At 46.0% G+C, this 22,393-nt stretch overlaps 1 protein-coding gene across 2 annotated transcripts in view; it reads right to left on the reverse strand.

The window, feature by feature from the left end:
- ULK2 (unc-51 like autophagy activating kinase 2) overlaps nucleotides 1-22,393 on the reverse strand; it is an 801,072-nt gene that overhangs the window by 87,902 nt on the left and 690,777 nt on the right. Inside the window, exon 21 of one of the 2 annotated variants that reach the window (XM_069615185.1) lies at nucleotides 16,299-16,442. The exons of the other annotated variant lie outside the window; for it this stretch is intronic. Within the exon in view, the coding sequence (XP_069471286.1) occupies nucleotides 16,299-16,442 (144 nt within the window). The remainder of the gene's footprint in view (nucleotides 1-16,298; nucleotides 16,443-22,393) is intronic. 2 annotated transcript variants of the gene reach the window in all.

The raw sequence follows: 22,393 nt of genomic DNA on the forward strand, positions 1-22,393 counted from the left end.
AAAATGTTGTATGCGCTAGAAACAAAACATTCACCCCTAGTATACTCAAGAGTTCTCCATCAACAAATGGTCCATTAGAGTTGTTGACAAATGCTTGCCAAGGACCAAAAAAATTAGGACCTTCTATCGCTTAAGGCCTTACGTTCCAAATGTCAGACTCCCGATATCTAAAACCAGGTTTACGTATTACACCACCGCCACCATCATCATCATAGCAGTCTCGAACAATGCCATTTTAGCAGCAGTCAAATGCTTCTCAACCCCCCACGCCACACCCAGACATACCAGGAAAAGTGTCAGGCTATCGAAAAAGGTTATGCACCATAGTGACACTTGTACTCTTTAGTCTTCAGTCCCCCTTCCCTCCTGTGAATGGGGACGGGACCATAGTTTATTGCTATGCAGCAAACAATACAATTCTCTGAAGGTACCAGCATGGGCACGCCCGTGCGCAAAACATACTCCACACACCGTCCAACCGTATTTCCCTTTTTTTATGTCGGATTAGGTGACTTATTCGCATGTTGGTGGGCAGGCATATGAAGGCAAGGGGCTGGGGACTATAGGTTCAGGTGTCACTATACTGAGTGACTTACTCTTACATCCCATACCCTAGCCTCCATACTCGGGGGAGATTCCAAAGCAACCCTTATTTAACGGGCCCAGCTGGTTCCCTACTGTGCAAGCAAAGTTTGCAAAATCGCTGCCTAAATGTGGCATTGTTCCTGGAGCTGTGATCAAGGAATACTTACTGTAAGGTTGCGGAAATACAAGTCTGACACAATGGTGGCACAGTGATTGGCAAAGACTTTTATTGTGCTATAAAAGTGAAGAAAATAATGCTTATCTCGCCCTATTTCTAAGAGGTGTTTTCCTGCCTCAACTAAAAGTACTATGGAATCTGTCAGGTAGTCCAAAGTAAAGAGTCCACCATCCTTTGTCGAAAACCTATTTCCTCCCCTTACACTATGAATGAAATTAAATATCTGAGGGGGTTTCAATAGTGCCAAAATGAGACTGTTTTGAGGGAATGCCTCCATTCCCCAGGTTACAGTCTCGTTCTGAATCAACAAAGTTCCAGGTTCTTCAAGTACGGTTCACAAGATCTGTCCCTTGGTTGTCATAGTTCTTTTCACTATGGTGTCCTTGGGATGTCATTTTTCCTGACCATGGGGATGACTCCCCCCACCTCCCTTCTGGCCCCAGTTCACCATATTAGGGGGACGTCTTCATCCCCCTAACATTTCTTAGGTTTTTGGTAGCTGAAGTCTCTGTAGGGGGAATGTCTCCCTTGCCCTAGCCTTTCTCAGGCTTCTCAGATAACACAATGAACGATGGGCACATGTCTCCCTTCCCCCTTGTCTCACTGAGGCATTCTCGGACAGTTCAATATTGGTTGGGGAATGCCTCCCTTCACCAGGCCTTTCTCAAGACAGTTTGCAGTGCCAGTGGGAATTACCTCCTCACCTGGTCTTTCTCAGCTTGTGACTATGAAGAATGATGATCTTTCTTCATTTTATGGGTGTGGGCCCCAGACTCTTCTTCTTACTTGCTTGGCTTTCCTCCTTGATAGACTTAGTTCACTCTCCTGCCAAGTACTATCATGCGACCCAAGGTATAACAACGTATCTTTACCTTTGTCAGGGTCCCAGACCCTGTATTCTCAGCTTCTTTCTATCGCGGCACGCAATCGTCCTGGGCCTTCCTTGACGCCTGCGACCAGCCGTGGGGCTTCCCAGGCTCTCCTGGTCTTTTTTCAGTCTGCAGCGGCTCTGAAGTGGCTCAGCAGTTGCAAGCTTCCTTCGGGCAGCATGGTTCTCCCTTCTCACACTCTGCAGCCTTTAGGAACGCCTGGAGCTTCTCTATCTGGGCTTGTTGAGCGGCCCTGGACCTTCCCGTTCTCTTCTCAACGTCCTGGTCTGCTTTTCTACTTCCTGGAACATGCTGGCTCTCGCAGTTCTTCCGGTGAGGATCTGACAACTTGTGCAGACCTCCTTCCCTTTTTGTATCCTCAGAGTGTTCGTGTTGTCTGGAACGCGTACATTGGTTCCGCGGTGCCTTCCTCATTTCTCTGCATTTCTTCTTCGCCCCAGTACTGACATGATAAACTTGCTATTGGGTTAGGTGGATTCTTCCTCATCTCAGTTTTCTCATGCATTCTATATGGGTAGTCCCTACTCAACCTCGTCTCAGTATGTCTCACAAGGATGGGGTCTTCTATTTTACAAAAACATATGGAAGTATTGGGAACTACAGAGGTTTGCATACAGTAGGAGGATGAGGGAGGTGGGTGGTGGAGTATGTAGATACCACGTTATCCAATAATAGTAGTCACTGGTACCTTAGGGTGTTTCCCACCCCATGAGAAACTCCTGCTCAGTACCACCCCCAGCGGGACTACCAGGTAGCGGCCTACCCTCCCTGGCCTCATAGGAAGGGGCTTGCCCCACAGAAGCAGTGACAACACACTGGATTAGTTACATTACACAAAGACTGCTGGGACACTTGCCTCTGGTACATGACAGAAGCCGACCTTGCCCTCAAAAGATATTCCCTGTCGATTCCTATGAACCAGTGGCAGAACAGCATCCATTTACCAGCGTACTGGGCGTTAGTGGAATCTTTTCTAACGACCCTAATTATCCCCATTTCTTTCAGGGACCAGGCCACTAAGGGAGGCAACTATGGGCTTGGATGCAGGGTCATACCCATTGTTGATGCAGAAGGTCCATCTTCTGGTCCTGAGAGACTCCAGGTCTGAATACAATACCCTCTTGGGGCCGTTTGGAGCAATCAGGATAAGGTGGCAGTTCAGCAAGTGTTTCAATGTGTGCAGTACCCTCAATGCTAAGGGGACCAGCAGAAAGAAATAGAGAGTCTGTCTGTACCACAGAGAAGGAGGGCATCTCACTAAGAGCCCTCGTTCGTCCCCCACCCCAATTTACAGGATGGGTAGAGTGTGCACTTCTTGTTGCACCGGGTTGCAGGTCGGTCGAATATTGGCATACCCAATGCTGGAAATGTCAGTGTCAACACCTCAATGTGCAGTTCCCATTTGTAAGGGATATATGATTTCTGGCTCAAGACATCCACTGTGACATCCTCCTCTCCCACGATGTGAGGGGCTATTGAGTTTATGAAGTGCAACAGACACCAGCACCAAGTTTTGAGGGCCAATGAGCAGAGGGGTGTTGATGTCATGCCTCTGTTTATTTGTTTATATAAAACATCATCATGGTGATGTCGGTGTAGATCAACAACCGGTGCCCCTGCATATGGAGGCAAAGCGCTTTTGATTCCAGAAAGATAGCTCTCAGTTCCAGTATATTTATGGGTGAAGCTGCTCCTCAGTACTACACATGTTGTGGATTTCCTGCTGAACCATCACTGCTCCCCAACCCGAGAGTCTCGAGTCTGTGGCAGCGGTTCTGGTGGAGGTGGGGTGTGAAGGGCAACCCTCCATCAGATTGCTCTCTTCCATCCACAATTGCAGGTCTGTGAGCAACAGCCCCTGACCTCTATCAGTTCCGTAGAGGCCTTGGAGGTCTGAGCCCATCCATCAGTGAGGTGTATTTGTGTCCTCCTCATGCATAATTTCACCTGGGGTACCACTAAGATGCACATGGCCATCAATCCAAGCAAATACTGACATTTTATAGCTGGCAGGTGCATGCTGTTGAAGAACTCTCTGCACAAATTTAATAGTCTCATGATCCATTCTTTCGGTGGTTAAGTCTTCTTCCATGTACAATCCTATATTGGTGCAATGTACTAAAATCTCTGATATTACAATCAATTGACTGATTGTCAGGCCGAGTGTAAAAGCCACTTTGATGACACAGTTGACCGATACCACCATACAAAATGTGGTAGATCCCAGAATCAGCCAGTTGTACAGGGACAGGTATACATGGATCCCTGGATGATGCAAGTGTCCATCCCTTTGGCAAAAACTCTCTGCGCAGAGCTTAGACCGAATGGCAGAACTTTGCCCTGGTAGTGCCTATTTGATTACCGAAGCAGAGATATTTCCTGTGCGGCATCCACATCGGAATGTGCATGTATGCATCCCGCAAGTTTAGTGCACAGAGCCAATCCCTTTCCATGAGGAAGCAGACAGGATTTGCCTTTGAGTAACCATCGTAAAGCTCTCTGCTTGGAGATATTTGATGAAGGTTGAGGATAGTCCAGCTTGGTCATTCTTGGTCAAGGTGAGAAATCTCAAGAAGTAGCCGTCAGAAAATAAACTTAACATACCTCCTCCATGGTGTTCAACCTCAAACATTTCTGAAGTCCCTCCAATAGGTTTGATGACAATTGTTGAGAGGATAGGAGTGGGACGAGGGAAAGGGACTGAAAGTTTGAATCCGCTCCTTACTACCGGCAAAGTCCAGGAGGCTGTTGTTATTTCCATCCACAATGTAACTTGAAGGGACATCGGTCTGCCTACTGGTGTTGAATGCTGCTGGGCCTGGGAGGTGTCAAACATTCAGCTTTTCAGCCTGGCTCGACTTAGTGCCTACAGAGGCTTTGCCTGCTCATGCTCTTTTCCTTAATTATGATGCAGTGTTTTGGTCCCCCCTAGTGCGCTATGCTTGAATTGTGGTTCAACACGCTACTTAGCTGCACACACAATGAAGAATTCTGTGCAAACAAGCACTGAGTTGCCGCACACAGAGAAAAATAATTAGAGGAAAATCTGCAACTGGTCCCTATTTACTGCAGCGGATGGTCCCGCAAGCAGGAACATATCTCAGAGGATGCCTTTAAAAAATCCTCTCATGTTTAGGCTGGACATACAGATTTTAAACCTTCACATAAGGGACTTACCGAGTGACCCGGAAGTGTCCTCTCGCCAGCTCTCACTGTGCGAAAGAGCTGCTGTGGCAGTACTTGTGTGTTCTGTCCTAATTTGTACAGGTGTGCGTGCACAGGCTGCTAACAGGGCACACCCATGTATGGCTCCCTAAAGGCTGTCGTTCACTGTACACGTGGCGGAAATGTATGTGGTGCTTGTTTGGGGGCTTGGGCAAAGGGCACCGCCCTGGGTGCCAATCATTCTCCAATTGTGGCCAGTTCAGTGTCTGAAATGCAAGGGGGTTCTGCCTCTCTGTCTGGCACACAACCTTCGGCGACCAAGACTTGCCTTCTACATGGTTCCCTCATCCACGTCACTTTTTAATGTGTAGGCCCACGTTTGAGAATACTGGTCATTCCACTGGCTCTGCACAGGGCCACTCTTCCAATGGTAGAAGCACAGTGAGCCTGCTTCCTTGTTCTGAGCCCTTGCATCTCGAGGCTCCACGTGAATCCTGGTCAATTTTAAAGGTACCTGTAAATAATGCAGGTCCTCCAGGTAAGTTATACACGAAAACACAAAAATTGGACCTGGCAAATGAGGCTAGAGAGATCTATTATCTATTCAATGGACAATTTTTATCTTGAAGAATTTTTATTATTCTGACAAAAAAATGTCAATACTGTTTGCTCTTAGAGCACATCAATTCACAAGTGTTCAACATCATCTCATCATCCATACACATTCTCGTTCCACACAATAAATGATCAAGTTTTACACAAAACAGGTAATTGCACCTGCACATAAAAAGCACCCCAATGTAAATGTTTGTTACACCATAAATAATATTATGTGTTTTTCTTCATAGAATAGCAATGCAGCTTATTCACAAGAATTGGACCATAACAAAAGCACATGTTGATGTTATAGTGCACATATAAGGACAATTAAAAGGGAACCGGCTTGCAGATAGGGATGGTTGAACAGCCGCAGCTAAAAGCGCACGCAAAACGAATATACCAGTATTAGGATTGTATAAATTAGAGGGTCTCCCATCTGAACACCTAATAATGGATTAGACGTCGGGCCTAAGACTCAGAATGACCAATTGTACACAAGATCATGTGAACAAACGGAGCTTAGTGACGGGTGACTACATTCTCCCCCATTTTCTTTCTAGGGGACATGACAATAAGCTTGTGCACCTAGGATCTCTTGCAACCAACAGGAGACCGGCCCTTCACACCACCATATGTAGGCCCATAACATCTGGCCACAAGGTAACTATCTGAAAGTATGATACTGATTGTAGTCTATTTAGACCTTTTATATAAACAAAAAAGTTATGAGGTTTCAAGGGGGTGGCACGAGCCACCATGGCACTAGCCAGGACATGTAACCTCCCGTTAAAAAAAATATATATATTTTTTCTAAACTAAACTATACGTGTTGATGCAAGAAGAGCATATAGCAATCAAGATAACGCTACCGAACCCAGACCCAAAAAATATATTTTTTTTAACTTTCCCTAGGTAGATGTGTTACTGATACCATATCCTGTGACGTGAACGATCTAACCAGACGCAGAAAGTTAAAGGTCCTGATGAAGATGACACGCAAGAAGGTCATCGAAACCGGTCGACCACCTGAATTGATGATATCCCCTAAGGAGTATGGGATTCAGGATATAATCAAAACCACTGTACTGGAGAACACACATTCTCCTCTTTCTTATATCTGATTAACTAATCCAAACAATTGTAATCGGGGAAACCCGAGGTTGTGATAGAAGTCACCTTTTTAAGACAAGGGGACCCCGTCCACAACCCTTGAATTCTTTTGAATTTTTTAGTAGAAATCTTTTTAGAAGTACATCGTTGGCACACTTCCTTGGAAGGTCAATAAAGTTGTATAAGGCGCAGGTGCCGTATGGAAATAGTTCCTTTTTGAAATGCCAATGTGGCAAACCTTTTTGATATTTGTTTGAAAATCATAGTAAATAAACATTGTAGATGTAGGGACAGCTCTCCTGGTCTTTCCGTTTTAGATAGGCGTTCCACCACGCGCTACCGAGGGACTGACACCCGACGCTAGAGAAAGGGTGTTCTTCCGTCTAGGGGAATGGTAGTTTACACATTTAGTGTTTTCAAAAATGTGTCCCTAAATGCAGTCTGCTTTACAAGAAGTGTGTTTGTGTGTTGAAAAACGTTTACCTTAACTAACACATAAGGCCAATTGCTCTCCATGATCAGAATCCCTGATTGAGGGCTTAGTAGGGACGCACCTGTATTGGTGTTATCAGAAAATTCTATTGTTTGCTGTGTAGCAACATGATCTGGGCCCTCCCCTTTTTTGTGAATGTCCCAAGAGTATGGAGAAAAGGGGATGGGATGTAAGGTTACAAGTTATTTACGAACAAGAACGACACCATCAAATCTCCACATCGAGCACTCCAAATCCTATAACCCCCCCCCCCCTCTCATCTCCCTATAAGACCCCATGGCAGTTAACGCTAGGATTAACTTCTCTCCTCTTCCGCTTGAGGACCTTTTCTACATGCTCAAATCCTTAAAACAGACATGTTACACCAACAACTTCTCCCTCAATGAAGGTACGCTCCCAGATGTACAAAAAAAGGGCTTTTGCACCAAATTCTGAAATAACCCACCCTCGACCTAGAAGGCTAGCAAACTACCAACAAATTGTAAGCCTCAGGTATGACAGAATTGGGGTAACTCCGCTGGTGGGTGTGCACTGGCTCTGTAATATTGCTGTGATGATATACAAGTTCAAGGCCGCAGCAACACGCATAACCCGGAAGCCGTTCCCAAAGCCTTCAAAATTGGAAATAAGTTTGTTTGATACAGACTAATTTGCGACTTTAGAGATTTTCTGCTCAGAGAATAAGTCTAATATCTACTTTGCCCAGCGCAATCGACCAACCCGCACCAAACAAAATTATTTCCAATTGTAAGCCTCCCCTTTATCAGCTAAGTCATCAAGAAGGTTAATCATTTACTTACAAAAATTGAGCAACTTTATTTTCCCCGGGATTACAAATCCAGGTTCCACCGCAAATGCAGCAGGAAAAAAAAAAAAGAACACTCTCCAGGTGGTCGACATCGCCCTTCAGCTTATCGATTAAGCTTTCTAGTCCTCCTATACCTCTTGGCTGAATTCGACTTGAGTGACCATCAAACCCTAAACACCCTCCTTGGACGCAGGATGGGCGTTTCTGCCACCGTCCTGAAATGGTTCTCACCTAATCTATCTGCCAGACACCAGGCTGTCCAGATGGGGTCCATCAGGTCCGAACACCTTCCCACCGCCTGTGGAGTTCCTCAGGGTTCCATTCTCTCCAAGATAACCTTTAATCTCTATATGGAATGGTGGTGTCACTCCTAGACTGCGCCAACATGGCAATGCACCAGTACGCAGATGATACACAGTTTTAACAAATGGTGAAAGGCCCACAAGCTATTGCTTGCCTTGATGCCTACTTAAAGTGTTAAGCCAACAAGACCAAATTCATACCCCTTGGTTATCCCTCCATGCAAGAACCCACTTAAAGGTGACTGGACAAAATGAGCTAGCACTGGTTCAACTCTCAAATCTCCCATTCTGCGAAATTCTCGCTACCAATGTTCTGCTCTATGACCTGTACAGTACCCCATTAGACTGGAGTTAGGTTCATGCTCTTAAAACCATATAACAATAATAATAATCTGCCCAGACACCTGCTGTCCTGCTAGAGGGTTTTTCCTCAAAATCGCTTTTTCTGTCATGTTGGAGTATGCCTTTAGTTACCACCAACACACCAGCGGTTCCACACCTGTTGGTGACACTGTGGCTTCTTGAAGGGATTGCCCGTACATCTTCTTGCCACAGCGATCCCGAAGATACCAGGTTAAACTAACATCAGATATTCAAAACCCCCACCACACTCAGGTAATGCAGAGTCCAGTCTGCTTCAAAGGTGGAGTACAGAAAGAATTGTGGTAGAGCAATTTCTTGATTAAGACGAGAATTTGACACAACTGTAGGCAGGAAGGAGGGATATGCCTTGATAACCTTTTAGCTATGAAAGATAATAAGAGGCTCCTCGCAGGAGAGGGCCTGTAACTTGTCTATTCTGCAGGACGAAGTAATGCCCACCGGTGTCTTGTTTTTCCATCGAAAAGGTTTCCAACAAAACCTTTTCCATCGAAAATATATGCATTGATTGCATATATGTGATGGGTAAAGGGTTGATTTTCGTTTAGGCGGGTTTTGAAGGGTAAAAAACAGAGGGTTCAGAAGGACCCCCCCCCACAAAAAAAAATTCAACAAAATGCATTTGATGCTAATATTTTCGATGGTTAGGTTTTCGATGCAAAAACTTTTGTTGGAAAGTTTTAGATGGAAAGACCATAAATCATGCCCACCGAGAAATCAGTCTTGACTGTCACACGCCGTAGATCGATGGAACCATGGGCTCACAGGCTATATGCCTTAGCTCTGAGAGAACTATGTAAAGCTCCTAAGGCGCACAGGATCTTCTTTTGGGCGGAAAAAGTTTCAAGAGCCTATCGAAGTGCCTTTTGACAACTAGGTTAGCAGTGAAACAGTCTATAATCACACATTTAAATATGCACTGATGACTGCAAGGTTGTTTCTGCATGAGTCGACAAGACACCCGATTCAAACAAATGAGCCACGAATGAGAGCATGTCAATGACAGATGATTCTGGGGCACTGACATTATTCCCTTAGCACAAGCACCAAAGTCAACTCAATTTACAGGTATAGTAGAATCTGGCAGAGCCCTTCTGTGCCGCCTAAAGGTCTCCGTTTCTTTGAGAGAGACCTATGTCACCACAGACTAGATCTCCAGGGACGTACCCAGAAAAATCTAAAAAAAAAAAAAAAATGGTAGATTTCACTGAATTTCAGTTGAACGAAAACCTCAAACAGCAGAAAATTTCGATCAAATCTACCATTCGATTATAGTGAACAAGGGGAGCAAGTGTCTCAGGGGGTGTCCCCCGCACCCTTGTTCACTACAATTGCATCGGGGTTGCGGGGGTGTCCCCTGCGACCTAAATGATAAAGTGGGGGGAAAAAGAAAAAAGACCCTGCACTGCTGGTTCCCATGCACGTACGTGAAGGGAAACGGCGTCAGAGAGGGGCGTCAGAGTCGGCAGCACACTGTGATGTGTGCCAACGGAAGGTGAGTAAGAGGTTTGGGGGCGCGGGTTGCAAGAAATGTCCACGGGAGACAAAATAATGTTTTTCTCCCTCGCACATTTCGTATTAGAACTAATCATGGACATCCCTCAGGGACCTGCTTTCTAAAGAGAATGATTGGAAGGGGGAGGCAAAGGACCATCAATCCCCAAGTTGAAGTAGAATGTCTGGGCGGCAGGCACTTCAAGTTCTGGATGCCCAAGAACCATATTCTTTTTGGCCACTTTGGCACAATCAGAATGAGGTGACAGCCTGCCGTCTGCTTCAGCTCCTTCAGGACCTTTGTTAGTAGGGGATGGAGAGGAAAAGCAACCAGGCCATCCCAGGACAGAATGAAAGAATCCCAGTGCAAAACATGCCCCTCCCACTCTAACAAGACGCATCCAGATGGCACTTTTTGTTGTGCTTCGTCACTAGCAAGTCTACAAGGGGAGTCCACCAGGATTGGAATCAATGCATCCTGGTGGGGCTCCCATTTGTGTGGGGCGCGAGACTGGTCACTCCAGATGTCTTCTATACCTGCACATTTTTCTCTCCCACTTAATAAAAAAGATGGAGTGTTGAAGGCACCAATTCAGATTTCTTCAGCCCAGAGCCAAAGGGAGTGGGGACCTGGTCCCTCTTGCTTGTTCATATAGAACAGTGCTTTAGTGTGTACATATAGATGAACACCCGTTGACTCTGTAGTCAAGGGAGAAAAGACGTTATTCCTAAGAAGATGGGCTTCAGTTCCAGGTAACTAATGTGTTGCCATGACTCTTCCATCCCCCAGAAGTCCTGGATATCCCCGTGGTCCATTAATAGACCGAACCAGTCAGAGCAATCTGAGGAGAGACCCCTTGTAGCTGCAAGCGGAAAGAAGGGCAAGCCACTAGTGAGGTAGGATTCTTCCATCCAGCAGAAGTGGTTATGGAGCATATTAGAGGAAACCAGAATGAGCTCTGTTTAAGGCTGAGAGGCCTGCAACCAATGAGCGGAAAGGTGGAGTTGAGTCAATTGAAAGTGCAGCCTGGAATTGGGACCAGAAGGATACAATAAGTCATCAGGTCAAGCAACCGTTGGAGCGTAAAGGAGAAGGTGTAGCCCTTGATCAGTCAGCTGTCGACTGAATGGGTAAATGTGTATGCCTTGTAGAAGCATTTGGACATGATGCTGTCCATCACCTTGGTAAAGACCCTCTGGGCTGAATTCAGCCCAAAGAGCAGGTTCTTGTATTGGTAATGAGCATCCAAATTTGAGAAGTGAAGGAACATTATGTCTGGCTCCCAGATCAATAATTGCATGTAGACATCCTGTAAGTCTAGCACACAGCCTACCCAACACGAGAAGGGCCGCCACTATCGGGTTGACCAATCTGAATTTCTCCTTCAGGAGAAAATCATTGAAGCTTAAGAGGTCGAGGATAGTCCTGCATCCTCCTTCTCCTTTTTGGGGAGGGCAAAGAAGCAGAAAAAGTAACCATGCCAATATTGTGCCTAAGGGTTCTGTTTTATTGCATCCAGCTTAATTAATTTCTGAAAGGCCTGCATTAGGTTTGATGAAAATAGTTGGGGTGGGGAGGGGTGGCTAGCGGGGGAATGGGAAGTGGGAGCCTGTGCCCCCTAATCTCAATGGAAAGCACCCAAAGATACAAGGTTAGCTGCGCACAAGGTAAGTGAAGAGATAACCATTCCCCAACTGGGGTGGAATGCAGCTAGATGTTTCCACTGTGAAACTTTCGGTTTTTTCGCTCTGGGTAGTTGTGGTTATAACAAAATCCTTCGCTGTATGCAGTTTTTTCTTTTGCTGTGGGCCGGATGCCTGCCCACCTCTGTCCCGGTTTTGCGCATGGGCACGGAAGCCACGAAAGCCATTGGTTCACTTGTGCTTACTCTTCTGTTGAGATAGGCCGAGAATTTCCAACCTGGTCCGATAATGATGGAAATTCTTTTTAGCAGTTAACAAACGGGTCTTCTCCTTGTTAAGTTCCTCATCTGCAGGGGGATGGGTAAGGGTGAGCCCTTCAAAAGGGAATGCCTTTACTGTGTCATGTACTTCTTGGAGTTTGGTACCTGTTAGCCAAACAGCCCTTCTAAGGTCCAAGTCAAGGCACATCCCCCTTGAGGCAGAGTTCACATACCCAGTAGCCACCTCTAGGATGTCGTGGGCAATGTCTGTTGCCTTTCTTTGGCCAGCAAGAAATTGCTTCTTCCTGTTACCAGTCAGGTCTGATGGAAAGCCCCCCATTTCTTGAATGAGGCTAGGATCCAAGATGGAGGTGTTCCATGAAGCAAGGAAGCAAAAACGAATGCTAATTCTGCAGGAGGATTGGAGCGCACACATCAGTTTTTCAGTTGACCGCCGATGGTAGCGAGCATCCTGTTTTTTAATAAAAATTGGTGCTACATTATGTGGTTTATCCCAGATTTTTCTGGCCTCCTTAAATATATTAAGTTTCCAGAGGGATCCCACTTTTGCCTGGCTTATTGTACTAGATGCCAGCCAGCACTTCTGTTTCCACGTGGAGGTGGAAGTTCCAGGAACTCCATCACATGAGTGATGCGTTTGTGGAAGGATTTAATAGAGTATGACGTTTCATCTCACGTCACCCGCAGTGTCCAAAAATGGGTTTGAGTGGGGTTAATTCTTGTACTCTGCCGTTGCCTCTGTCGAAGGGGCAGAATCCACTTGTGGAGCTGGTGTAGATGCAGGTCCAACCACCTGAGATGGGGTGGCCATTGTTAATCTGGCTACAGTTATTACTGGTGGGGCCAGTGACTTAGGGTCTCATGTGGCCCAGCATGAAATGGCGGAACTGACGAGTGAAAGCCTCATCTCCTTGGACAGGAAGCGCCCTCTGGTCTACACCAGTATACTGGATTGGCTTCTTGGGTAGTGCCACTGTGTGTAGGACTGAGGTACCTGGCAGAAACCAGTTCTCCAGCTGTCTGTGAAGCAGAGGACAGATAGGCGAACTTAAAAAGGGGTCACGCACAGGCTTCGTTCATTGAACCAGTGCCACAAATTCATGTGTGATTAAGGCCTGCTGTGTGCTCAGCAGAGGAAGCATGGGTGGGTTGCTTCTCAAAAACGGGCAGAACAAGTGGCTCACTTTCCCTAGAGTCCATGGCCCATTCCTGTACAGTAGAAACATGTCTGGTACAAGTCTTTATGTGGGGTTCCACATCCGTGCAATTCACACGTGTGAGCTATATGCCTAAATCAAGATGTTGAGCGAGTGGGACCGAGCCTATGCTCTTTTTCGTCTTGTGCTGGACGAGAAGTCCCATGCAGAGAGGAGTCTCTGCTCCATGATCTGTACCCTGCACTGTGACAGGAGCACATTAATGCGGCGTGAGTGCTTAGCCTGGTAATGGGTTTCAGCGCCAGAACGATTTCTGGTATACACTAACTCCTTATGGTGTTGCGGTAATCTCTCCCGCACATGCACAGAGTAGTCTTGTGTTTATTGCGCAGATGGCTCTCGACCCTCCCAGACTAGTGGCATGGAGTGGAGCAGGATTTAATTTGGCTTACATGATGGCTGTATCCTCCTCACGTCTCATGTAACGCGATGCTGTGAGGCGTAATAAAAGCCCCGCCCGCCCGCCCAACGGCAGAGCGAAGCATGAATCCTACACAGCATGATTTGTCTGTTTAAGCTCCCGCACTGCACCCACGCTAACGACCTGGCGCGGCCCATCAACAACGCATTCCCCGCCGGTGCTCCCGGCACAGGATTATAACATTGGCGACGAGAAGCTAGTATGGGCCACGCACATCAGCGCACAATACGGCGGTTTGACCTCGGTCGACCCCGCTGACAATTTTTGGAACTGCTGAGGAGGCACACTCCTCGGCACGAAAACGGAGAAAGAAAAAAAGAAGGGCAAGCAAACGTCATTCACTTTCTCTGATATTCAACATCACTGAAGAAAAATGATAAACCACCAGAATTAGGCCTTCAACAAAGTGGACACACACCACAGGTGAGGAGGATGACACTCCGGCCCCCCCATTTACACAGAAGTGGACACCCCCACGTGCAGCAACATGGCCATGGGATTCACCACACCCAGGGCCAGTACGCCGGCAAGGATGGCAGCAACACTGTCACCCCAGACACCCCCCACCCCACCACCAAGGGAGGATAACAGCAGCACTTGGACCATTTGACCCCAAACGCACCCATCATTCGTGGGGCCTCGCTGGACAATATGGATACAGAAGTTTGAAATGGCCATGGATAACAAGGATATCACCACACCAAAATAAATGAAGTCACACCTGCTGCTCAATGTTGGTGATGATGTTTTACACATTTTCAATTTGCTAGTGATGGGCGACGGCGCAGACACATTCCAAATGGCCAGAGATGCTCTGACCGCACACTTCATGCAAGACCTCAATCTCAGACTTTGAGACCTTTAACTTCTGCTCCACAGGGCAATCGGAAGAAGAGACCCTAGACGCATACCAGACGAGGTTGAGGCAATTGGCACTGTCCTGCGAGTTTGTGGACAACGAGAAAGAGATAAGGTGCCAGATAATAAATGGCATGGCTTCGGAGAAACTGCGCAGAATGTTCCGGAGTGAAAGAGGGATCACTTTTGCAAGGATACTTGAGTACGGACGCCAGAGGGAGCTGTCAGAAACTGCAGGTGGCGCCAACAACAGCAATCGTTGCGCATGGGCCGGTGACTTGTGGAGCCATGGAAGCACCAGAGTGGGGTACTGTGCGAGTCCCATGACAGGCCGCAGACCAGACTCTAGTGAATTCCTCGAGCAGGGGAGAACGAGGGTCTGAATGACCCCTTATGTGGGGGGGGCACAAGAAGGAGTCCCCCCCATATGATGCACCCTGGAAAAAAGAGGCAGACTTACCTTTGTGTTCAACGCTTTCGTGCAGTGAAACGTTTGATGTCTTGTAAAGGAGCGGTCCTGAGGGCCCCTTCCCATCATGTGCATCTCTAGAGTAATGAACAGCTTGAGAACGTGTTGCACGAGTGCCACCTGTGTGCGCTTCCCAGGCAAAAAGGACAACCGCTATTTGGTTCAGTGTAGGAGTAGCTCCACTGACAACCCTCACAGACATTTAACACTTGGGGCATTAGACGCAGGAATAAATGTTAAAATGTAAGCACAATGCGGCACCGCCGCAAGGGTCCATTTTGACAGATTCTGAGAAAAGGGCGGGGCGAGCAGCAGGGGAGCCGCAAGGGGTTGTGGCCAAGTGCGCACCCACGCTAAGGAGGTTCTGGAAAGTTCTTCATTCTGCTGCTTGGCTACAGGCTCCGTCCAGCCACTGCAACGTGGGACGTCCCAAAAGTATGGAGGAAAGGGGAAAAGGACGTAACTAAGTCAGAAATAAAAGTGTTAAAAAATTACATTTTGTGTCTGACCGAATTATTGCTACATGGTCACTTAGTGACTGGATATATTTTTTAACTAGAATGATTTTGCCTTGTTTAAACGAGGTAGAAAATGAGCAGGTCTCAGCAGTATACATTTTTTTAAATTACATCAAATGAGCATCCAAAAGCTGCTGAAGGGGGTATATCTCCTCATGCTTTAGCAAAATATGTGGGAGTCACTCACACACCAATACAATATGAGGGCATGGGAGAAAGACTAGCAGGATACCTTGATGGGGTTCCACTCCTTTTCAACAAATAAGTGGAGAGCTTGGTTCACAGGGCAGGTTAAAATGCGATCTTATATGGGATACGATAGTAGGTTGGTCTAAGAGGGTGGGCAAAGTATCTTTGTCTGATCAATGGCATCACGATTAACAGTAAACGATGTGCCTGGGGGTATGGCTGTGTCACAAGCGCTTGGACGCCATAACCTTTGGCAGGAGTCGCTATACAAAGGCAAGATAACATAACACAATTCAGTTTGTTGCTGCTATCTGCGCGAATTTACTTTGTAAACATCTCACATTTATAAAAAATGAAATACAATAGTGATTTGCCGCAAATGTCCCGAGACTGCAGAAAGCGGGTTATCCTCCGAGCACAGTCAACACTGGCCTCATTCATTGATGTACCCACGGTATGAAGCGTAGGCAGTGCCCGTCTGCAGTTAGATACACACTGAATAGTGGATGAACCCGCGGGCACTGCCTCCGAGGAAATCTGCATGCGCCCCTATCGCGTCGGCAGGGCTGGGGCAAAATCAGTGACATGTGCAGAGAAAGCTTAACATTTCACGGACCTAGCGACCTTTCCGTGCACACATTTAACCCTCGGCGCTCCAACACTGAGACGTGGGCTCGTCATTTTCCCAGTTTTACCTGAGGTCGTTCTTGTCCTCATGAACATGTGGGTGCAGGTTGGAGGCGTGGAGCTGTTAGGCGGGGACCCCACTGTAAACATCACAACCCTGGGGTTTGTTCCGGTTGCCATCGGGGGCGTTCCCACAGCACTACCGCAAGGCCCTGTAGAAATTGTAAGAAAAGGGCATTTTCAGAAATAATGCAACTGTTTAAAAAACCGTAGGAACATAATTGAATACCATTTGTGTATCAGTGCGGGCTGAGGCAGGCACTGGCTGGCAACAAAGACACCCAGTGTCACAATTTGCACAAAGGATTCATGGTCTCCCTCCCAGCTCTGACTGTTTCCACTTGATCATAGGGCGGGAGAAGGAATACGTCTCCGCTGGTGTAATATATGAGGGTGCCATTGAAATCAGGGGATTTTGTCCTGCCAGTCAAGATCCGAAAATCACTGCTCCGGGTGACTCCAATTGACGATTATATTGTAAAATGCCTGCTTCGCATCCTACCACCAGGTGGCAGAAGATGCACGCTTATTACTATGAAGCACCACTTAGTGCAGAAACAGCATTTGTTCTTAGGAAAGCACTCGTCCTAAAATTATTTATTTAGAAACGTGTCCCTGTTCAGCCTATTGTAAAAAGCAAAGTGGGCAGAAGCAACCAGAGATTGGCCACACACCATCCGGAAACGAGAGCCACGAGCGAGAAACAGTTTAAACATGAGAGGAAGCCCATTATTAAAAAATCTTTACTGAGAGTGCGAATCACATCTCCAGGAATGTAGCATTCTCCCAAGCCTGGGGGATGGATATACCATCTGAGGATGAAGCGTTATAGATTTGCACAGAAAATAAAACCTCTAAGAGATCAGAGATAGCATATTTGGGTGGTAACTGCAAAACCAGCTGGTTCAAGGACGATGACCACGGCCCCCCACCTATTTCTCAACGTGTGGACTTTTTAGTTAGAGCAGCTCGAAGGCAGGGGATGAGCACCACTTGGGAGGCGAACCTTAAGCGAACCTTGCTTGGAGTGGACCCCACTGAACTCTATGGAAAGATGCGACTTGCTGCCAGGGGAAAGTAGATAGAAAGAGGGCGACTTTTCCAAATGATAGTGACTTTAGAGGTAGGACTACCCCCCCAGGTGGTAGACAGCAACTGTACTAGAAACTGGCTAGCCAGTAGTCCAGCGGCGGCGGGGGAATTTTTTAATTGAAGGGGCATACATGCTTCCAATTTATACGCAGGAGCAACCAAGCTTGGGAGGGAACCACCCGACCAAGAGGAGTTTGGAGGGGCGGAAGGGGAATGGGGAGTCCTCCACCCAAGAACATTTTTTAAATAATGGCTTCAACTGGTGCATTTTACGTCACACTTTCTGTTTACAACTAGGTAAAAAGTCACAGTTTACATATGCTAGCATAAAAACATTTCCATGCTGGCTTCATCAATATATTGTCGAGTTACGTGGTATAGTGGTCGGCCATTTTGGGTTCGTAACGTGACCGCTTTAGGAACACAGATTGCCATTGAATTGGGAGAAGAAAGAGGAGATGCTGAAATAACTACAAAGTTAGAATCTAAATTTACATTTAAAAAAAACAGTGAGTGCGCTTGGCCATCATTTGTCCATACATTAAGGGGTTTATACGCCTTTCTTACAGATTCATGCTCTGAACATTCCAGTATGGATTGTTTGCTACAGCCATAGGGCCTGATCACGAGTTGGGCGGTAGCCCTTAAACGCAGTGGTAACGGTATTACTGCCGCATTTAAGGGTCCGCCCAATCTCGAGTCTGGCATGTTTACCCTCAGCTAACAGCTGGGGGTAAACACGCCGAAGAAATGGCCATGATCGGTGGTATTACCGTGCAGTAATTGTGCCAAAAATTCCCCATTGAATGGACCCAATGGGCAATGGGGAGTAACAGTTAACACCCAACCTGGACGGCTGGGTGCTAACGCAAATAAAGGTGGGCGGTATCCCACCTGGGATACCGCCCAACTCGTGATGAGGCACATACTTCCAATAAAACATCTCTCCAGAACCACAGAATACAAGCCCACAGTAAAATTTGGGCTTCATTAAGAGATTTTATTTTACTTTCACAACATTGGGTTATTGAGTTAATGCTTGACCACTCAAACAAGTGCCTTTCTTCTCCTATAGATCAAAGAATCATTTTTAATTGAATGAACAACCCTGAACTTTTTTTTTTTTTGTGGGTGAGTGACCACATACTAAGATTATTTCTGGAATGCATCAGAGATGGAGGACCTTCTAAATATTAAAATATTACCATACTTATTGCAGATGATTTAGGCAGCCGTTCTAATACTACACCTTGAATTTATCGAGTGGCGATTTACACATAGCGGAACAACATGATACCTCCGAATATGAGGTGGGCTACTCCCTTTACATTCACATACACATCCAGAACTATTGATTCAGAGTAGAACTGAATGAACATTAGATATACATTATCTCTAATATCGCCCTATTAGGTGCCGAGACAATTAGAGAAAATAAAGGAACTGAATCTCTTTTACTGTCCCAAAAGAAGATATCTTGAGGACAAAGTCAGCCAGGCGATTAAAAGTTCAACATTAATTAGTTGAATCCAAATACATATTTTATATGTAAACAATTGAAAAAAGAATGACACTGATCTCATATATATATATATATATAAAAAAATCTCTTTGTACTTGCTCTTCAGAAAATTCTTGAACTTTGAAGACTTATAAATTCCCTCAGAGAAATATTTTCCTGATGAAGGTTTGAACCTGAAACGCATTGAACTCCCTTTATTATTTATTGCTTATTAAATTACAAATATCTATGGATACTGTTACTTGTTCTATTCCGAACCAATTTGTTGTAATAATTTAAATGTACGGATGAAAATTACGTTTTGCCTGACTTTGTTCAGTATCAATGTGTGCAGGGGACGGGGGTATCCACTACTTTAGGACACTATACTTTTGGTTTTGACATAGCAACAGCTTTGTGTGCCCAAGTTGCATATTTCTATAGGCAGCCACACTTAATTTATACAAACTCTGAAACACCTCTTTGAATATCATAAATTACCCCACTGTGCTTTCGAGAACTATTTTTTGCATAAATACATGCCAGCATTCCCATATAAGAACATACTCATGCTTGCTTTGCCCATAACGCCAATAATTACACTGTAAAAACACACGCCCATGAATGCTTGCTCTGCCAATATATGCTAGTATACCCCCGTAATTGTAATGGGTTATTTATAACACGCTTAATACCCAGAGGTTTCTAATTGCGGACCCGAGGATTGAACCTGTGTTGCTCTGCCTCGTCTTGCACTCAAAACGAGCACGTTGCCCCTGAGCTATCCTCCCGAAACAACGTAAAAACGAAGTGATGTTGGCTTTGCAAATAAAACATGCCATCCCGCTAAAAGAACATGCCCAGGTTGGCTACATCAACGTAGGCCAGTATGTTATGTTATTTGCATAGTGTCTATTGCCATTGTTATGGCTTCGAAGCACTGTGGGGAGAAAGGCCTTTCGGCAGACAGTAGTCTGTCCACACATTAAAATAAAACAGCATTACCTGTCAATAGTAATTGGAAATTAGGTGACTTTTACATTACTTCCAGAAATTACCAGTTTAAAACATTATAAAACAGTGTAAAAACCATGCAAGGCAAAGTGTTTAGGCACAGAGTTGACTTCACTTATATGTCAGTGGCCACGCGTCAGCTGTACTGAGGTTTTCACGGGACTCTGCTGTATTCTATGGGTTCACAGTGCAGACGGGGAATGGGTATTATAAAGAGTCTATCAACACCCAGTAGTTTGTGCACACATGAAAATATTACAGTATGGCTAGGTAAAAACAATCATGTTGGCTTTACCCTTGATGACAGTAAAAAAAAAAAAAAACGCCGCCCCCAATTAGATGCCTGTCCCCGCCCGGCACATACGCAAGCACACACATTCATACAGCGCATACATAAACTCTTTCATTCACAGTCTCATTCATTGGTGCTCCCCAACACATACTCTCTCTAATCCATTATAGATGGGCCGACCCCAGACAGAACACTGCTGCTCGAGTGTGACCAGGCGGCTGCATTTGACAAGTGCATCTTTCAAAGAAGATCGAACGCTGGCATCACCAGGCCTCCAGACAAAACTGCACTTCCCAGAACCCCTGGCGGCTGGGACATGCTCAGGCGAACAAAACTGCACTTCCCAGAACCCCTGGCGGCTGGGACATGCTCAGGCGTGCCCTCGTCACTGCTGCTCATCTCTGTATATATTATGTAAAGAAGCAGTGGCACAGCAAAGAACTACAGCTGAGGACCACCACCGTTGGCAACCATTTGCCACAGTATGGCCCCTATACTTGGTATGGCATGGCTTTAGAGTTTATATTACATCTTTCTCTGTGTTTTAAATATGATTTGACTGCAGTTAAGGGCAAACCACAGGGATAATTACCCAATTTCGGGCTTCTCAATACATCACCCTTTAACTACCATACTCATGTTACTTTATACTCCCGCCAGCCCGCAAATACCACACTGAGCTACATTATCTCACCACTCAAGGTTTACGAGGTAGTATCTGCCTCGCAGAAACATGCTTGCCACCCACTTCTGATTCTATTGTGCTCTGTGCTTGAGTAGAAACCATTTTCCTTTTTGAATGCTGCATCATGATGCCATGACAGAAGAATATGGAATTCATGATCCTCAGGCCATCGGCATAGGGAAAAATGCGGCTTATGACAATCATTTTTGGCCACCACATGCCCAAACAGCCTCGCTCCATACTTTGGATGCCAAGGCCTTATAATGTCTGCCACACATCAACATTCAGGTTTTAAATAAGCACCTATTGTTGCAAAGGGATAAACCACTCTGTGATCACTTGACTAACAACCCTATTTCAGGTTCATTGAGGGCAAATCTCTCCTTTGTGCTCTCATCCGCAAACACCTTTGGGAATCCTTGTGGATAGCCATGAATACCTTCCACAGGTACACCTTCTCAACACATCACCCATTAAATGCAATGATAATGCAACTTTAAACACCAGTCAGCAGTCACTTACAGTGACTGAGCTGCCTTATCCTATCATTAAGGCTCCCTCGATAGCCTTTGCCTCACAGAGACCTACCTGATCTCCCCTCTCCCCTGCTTCTAAATCCATTATAGCCAACATGGAGCCACCAGTATAGAACATCATTCCTGTAGCTTGTCCTAGAGGCACAGGGGCAGGAGTGGCTAGTATCAACAAGGACCACCTTAAGGTCAGTAGAAAACACCGAGAACAGTCCGAGGGAAATTGAATTGCCTCTATTGAATATGCAAGTGCTTTGGGATGGTTTGTTTGCTCTAGGGGGTAACACGGAGCAGATACACTCCTTCCTAGAACTTGTAATATTAGCTCTTCTCCAGTTTCCCAGTCTCACCATTGTAGGAGACCTGACCTCATTGGTGTGACTCTTCTATAGATCTGCACATCACAGAAGTGCATGATACATTGACCTCAATGGGATTGCATGAAGTAATATAATCCATTACACCTGACACAATTCATATCTTAGAAGATAACATCATGGCACAATATCCAATTCCATAAATATGATCAGACCATTTCTTCATTCCTTTTTGAAGGCTAAACCTTAGACTACAAGGTTGGGGTGGGGCCAAGCCTGATTTGCATATGGTCTTTCCCTTCTGTAATGGCTTGGCAGGCGAAGAACGGTGGTCTGGAGGGTTGCCCAGAGCATTGCCAGTGGTTAAGATTAATTCTAAACCTTCCAGCCATCACCTCTTTGTTTTTGCTATGTCACCCCGAGTGGGACGGGTATGCCCAGACGTGGGTCCCGTGCCTGCTGGGCCTAGAGACCCAAGCTACTCCTCACTGATGAGCCCCAACAAGGGCGAAACATGTTTGGGGATGCTTGTGGTCTCGTGCAGAAGGGATGTGGCCTAGCAGTTCGGGCTGGACTGCCCCTTTTGGGGTGGGGCCAAGCCTGATTTGCATATGGTCTTTCCCTTCTGTAATGGCTTGGCAGGCGAAGAACGGTGGTCTGGAGGGTTGC

The sequence above is a fragment of the Ambystoma mexicanum genome, chromosome 9, assembly GCF_040938575.1.
Source record: "Ambystoma mexicanum isolate Mex_15411 chromosome 9, UKY_AmexF1_1, whole genome shotgun sequence".
NCBI lineage: Eukaryota > Metazoa > Chordata > Amphibia > Caudata > Ambystomatidae > Ambystoma > Ambystoma mexicanum.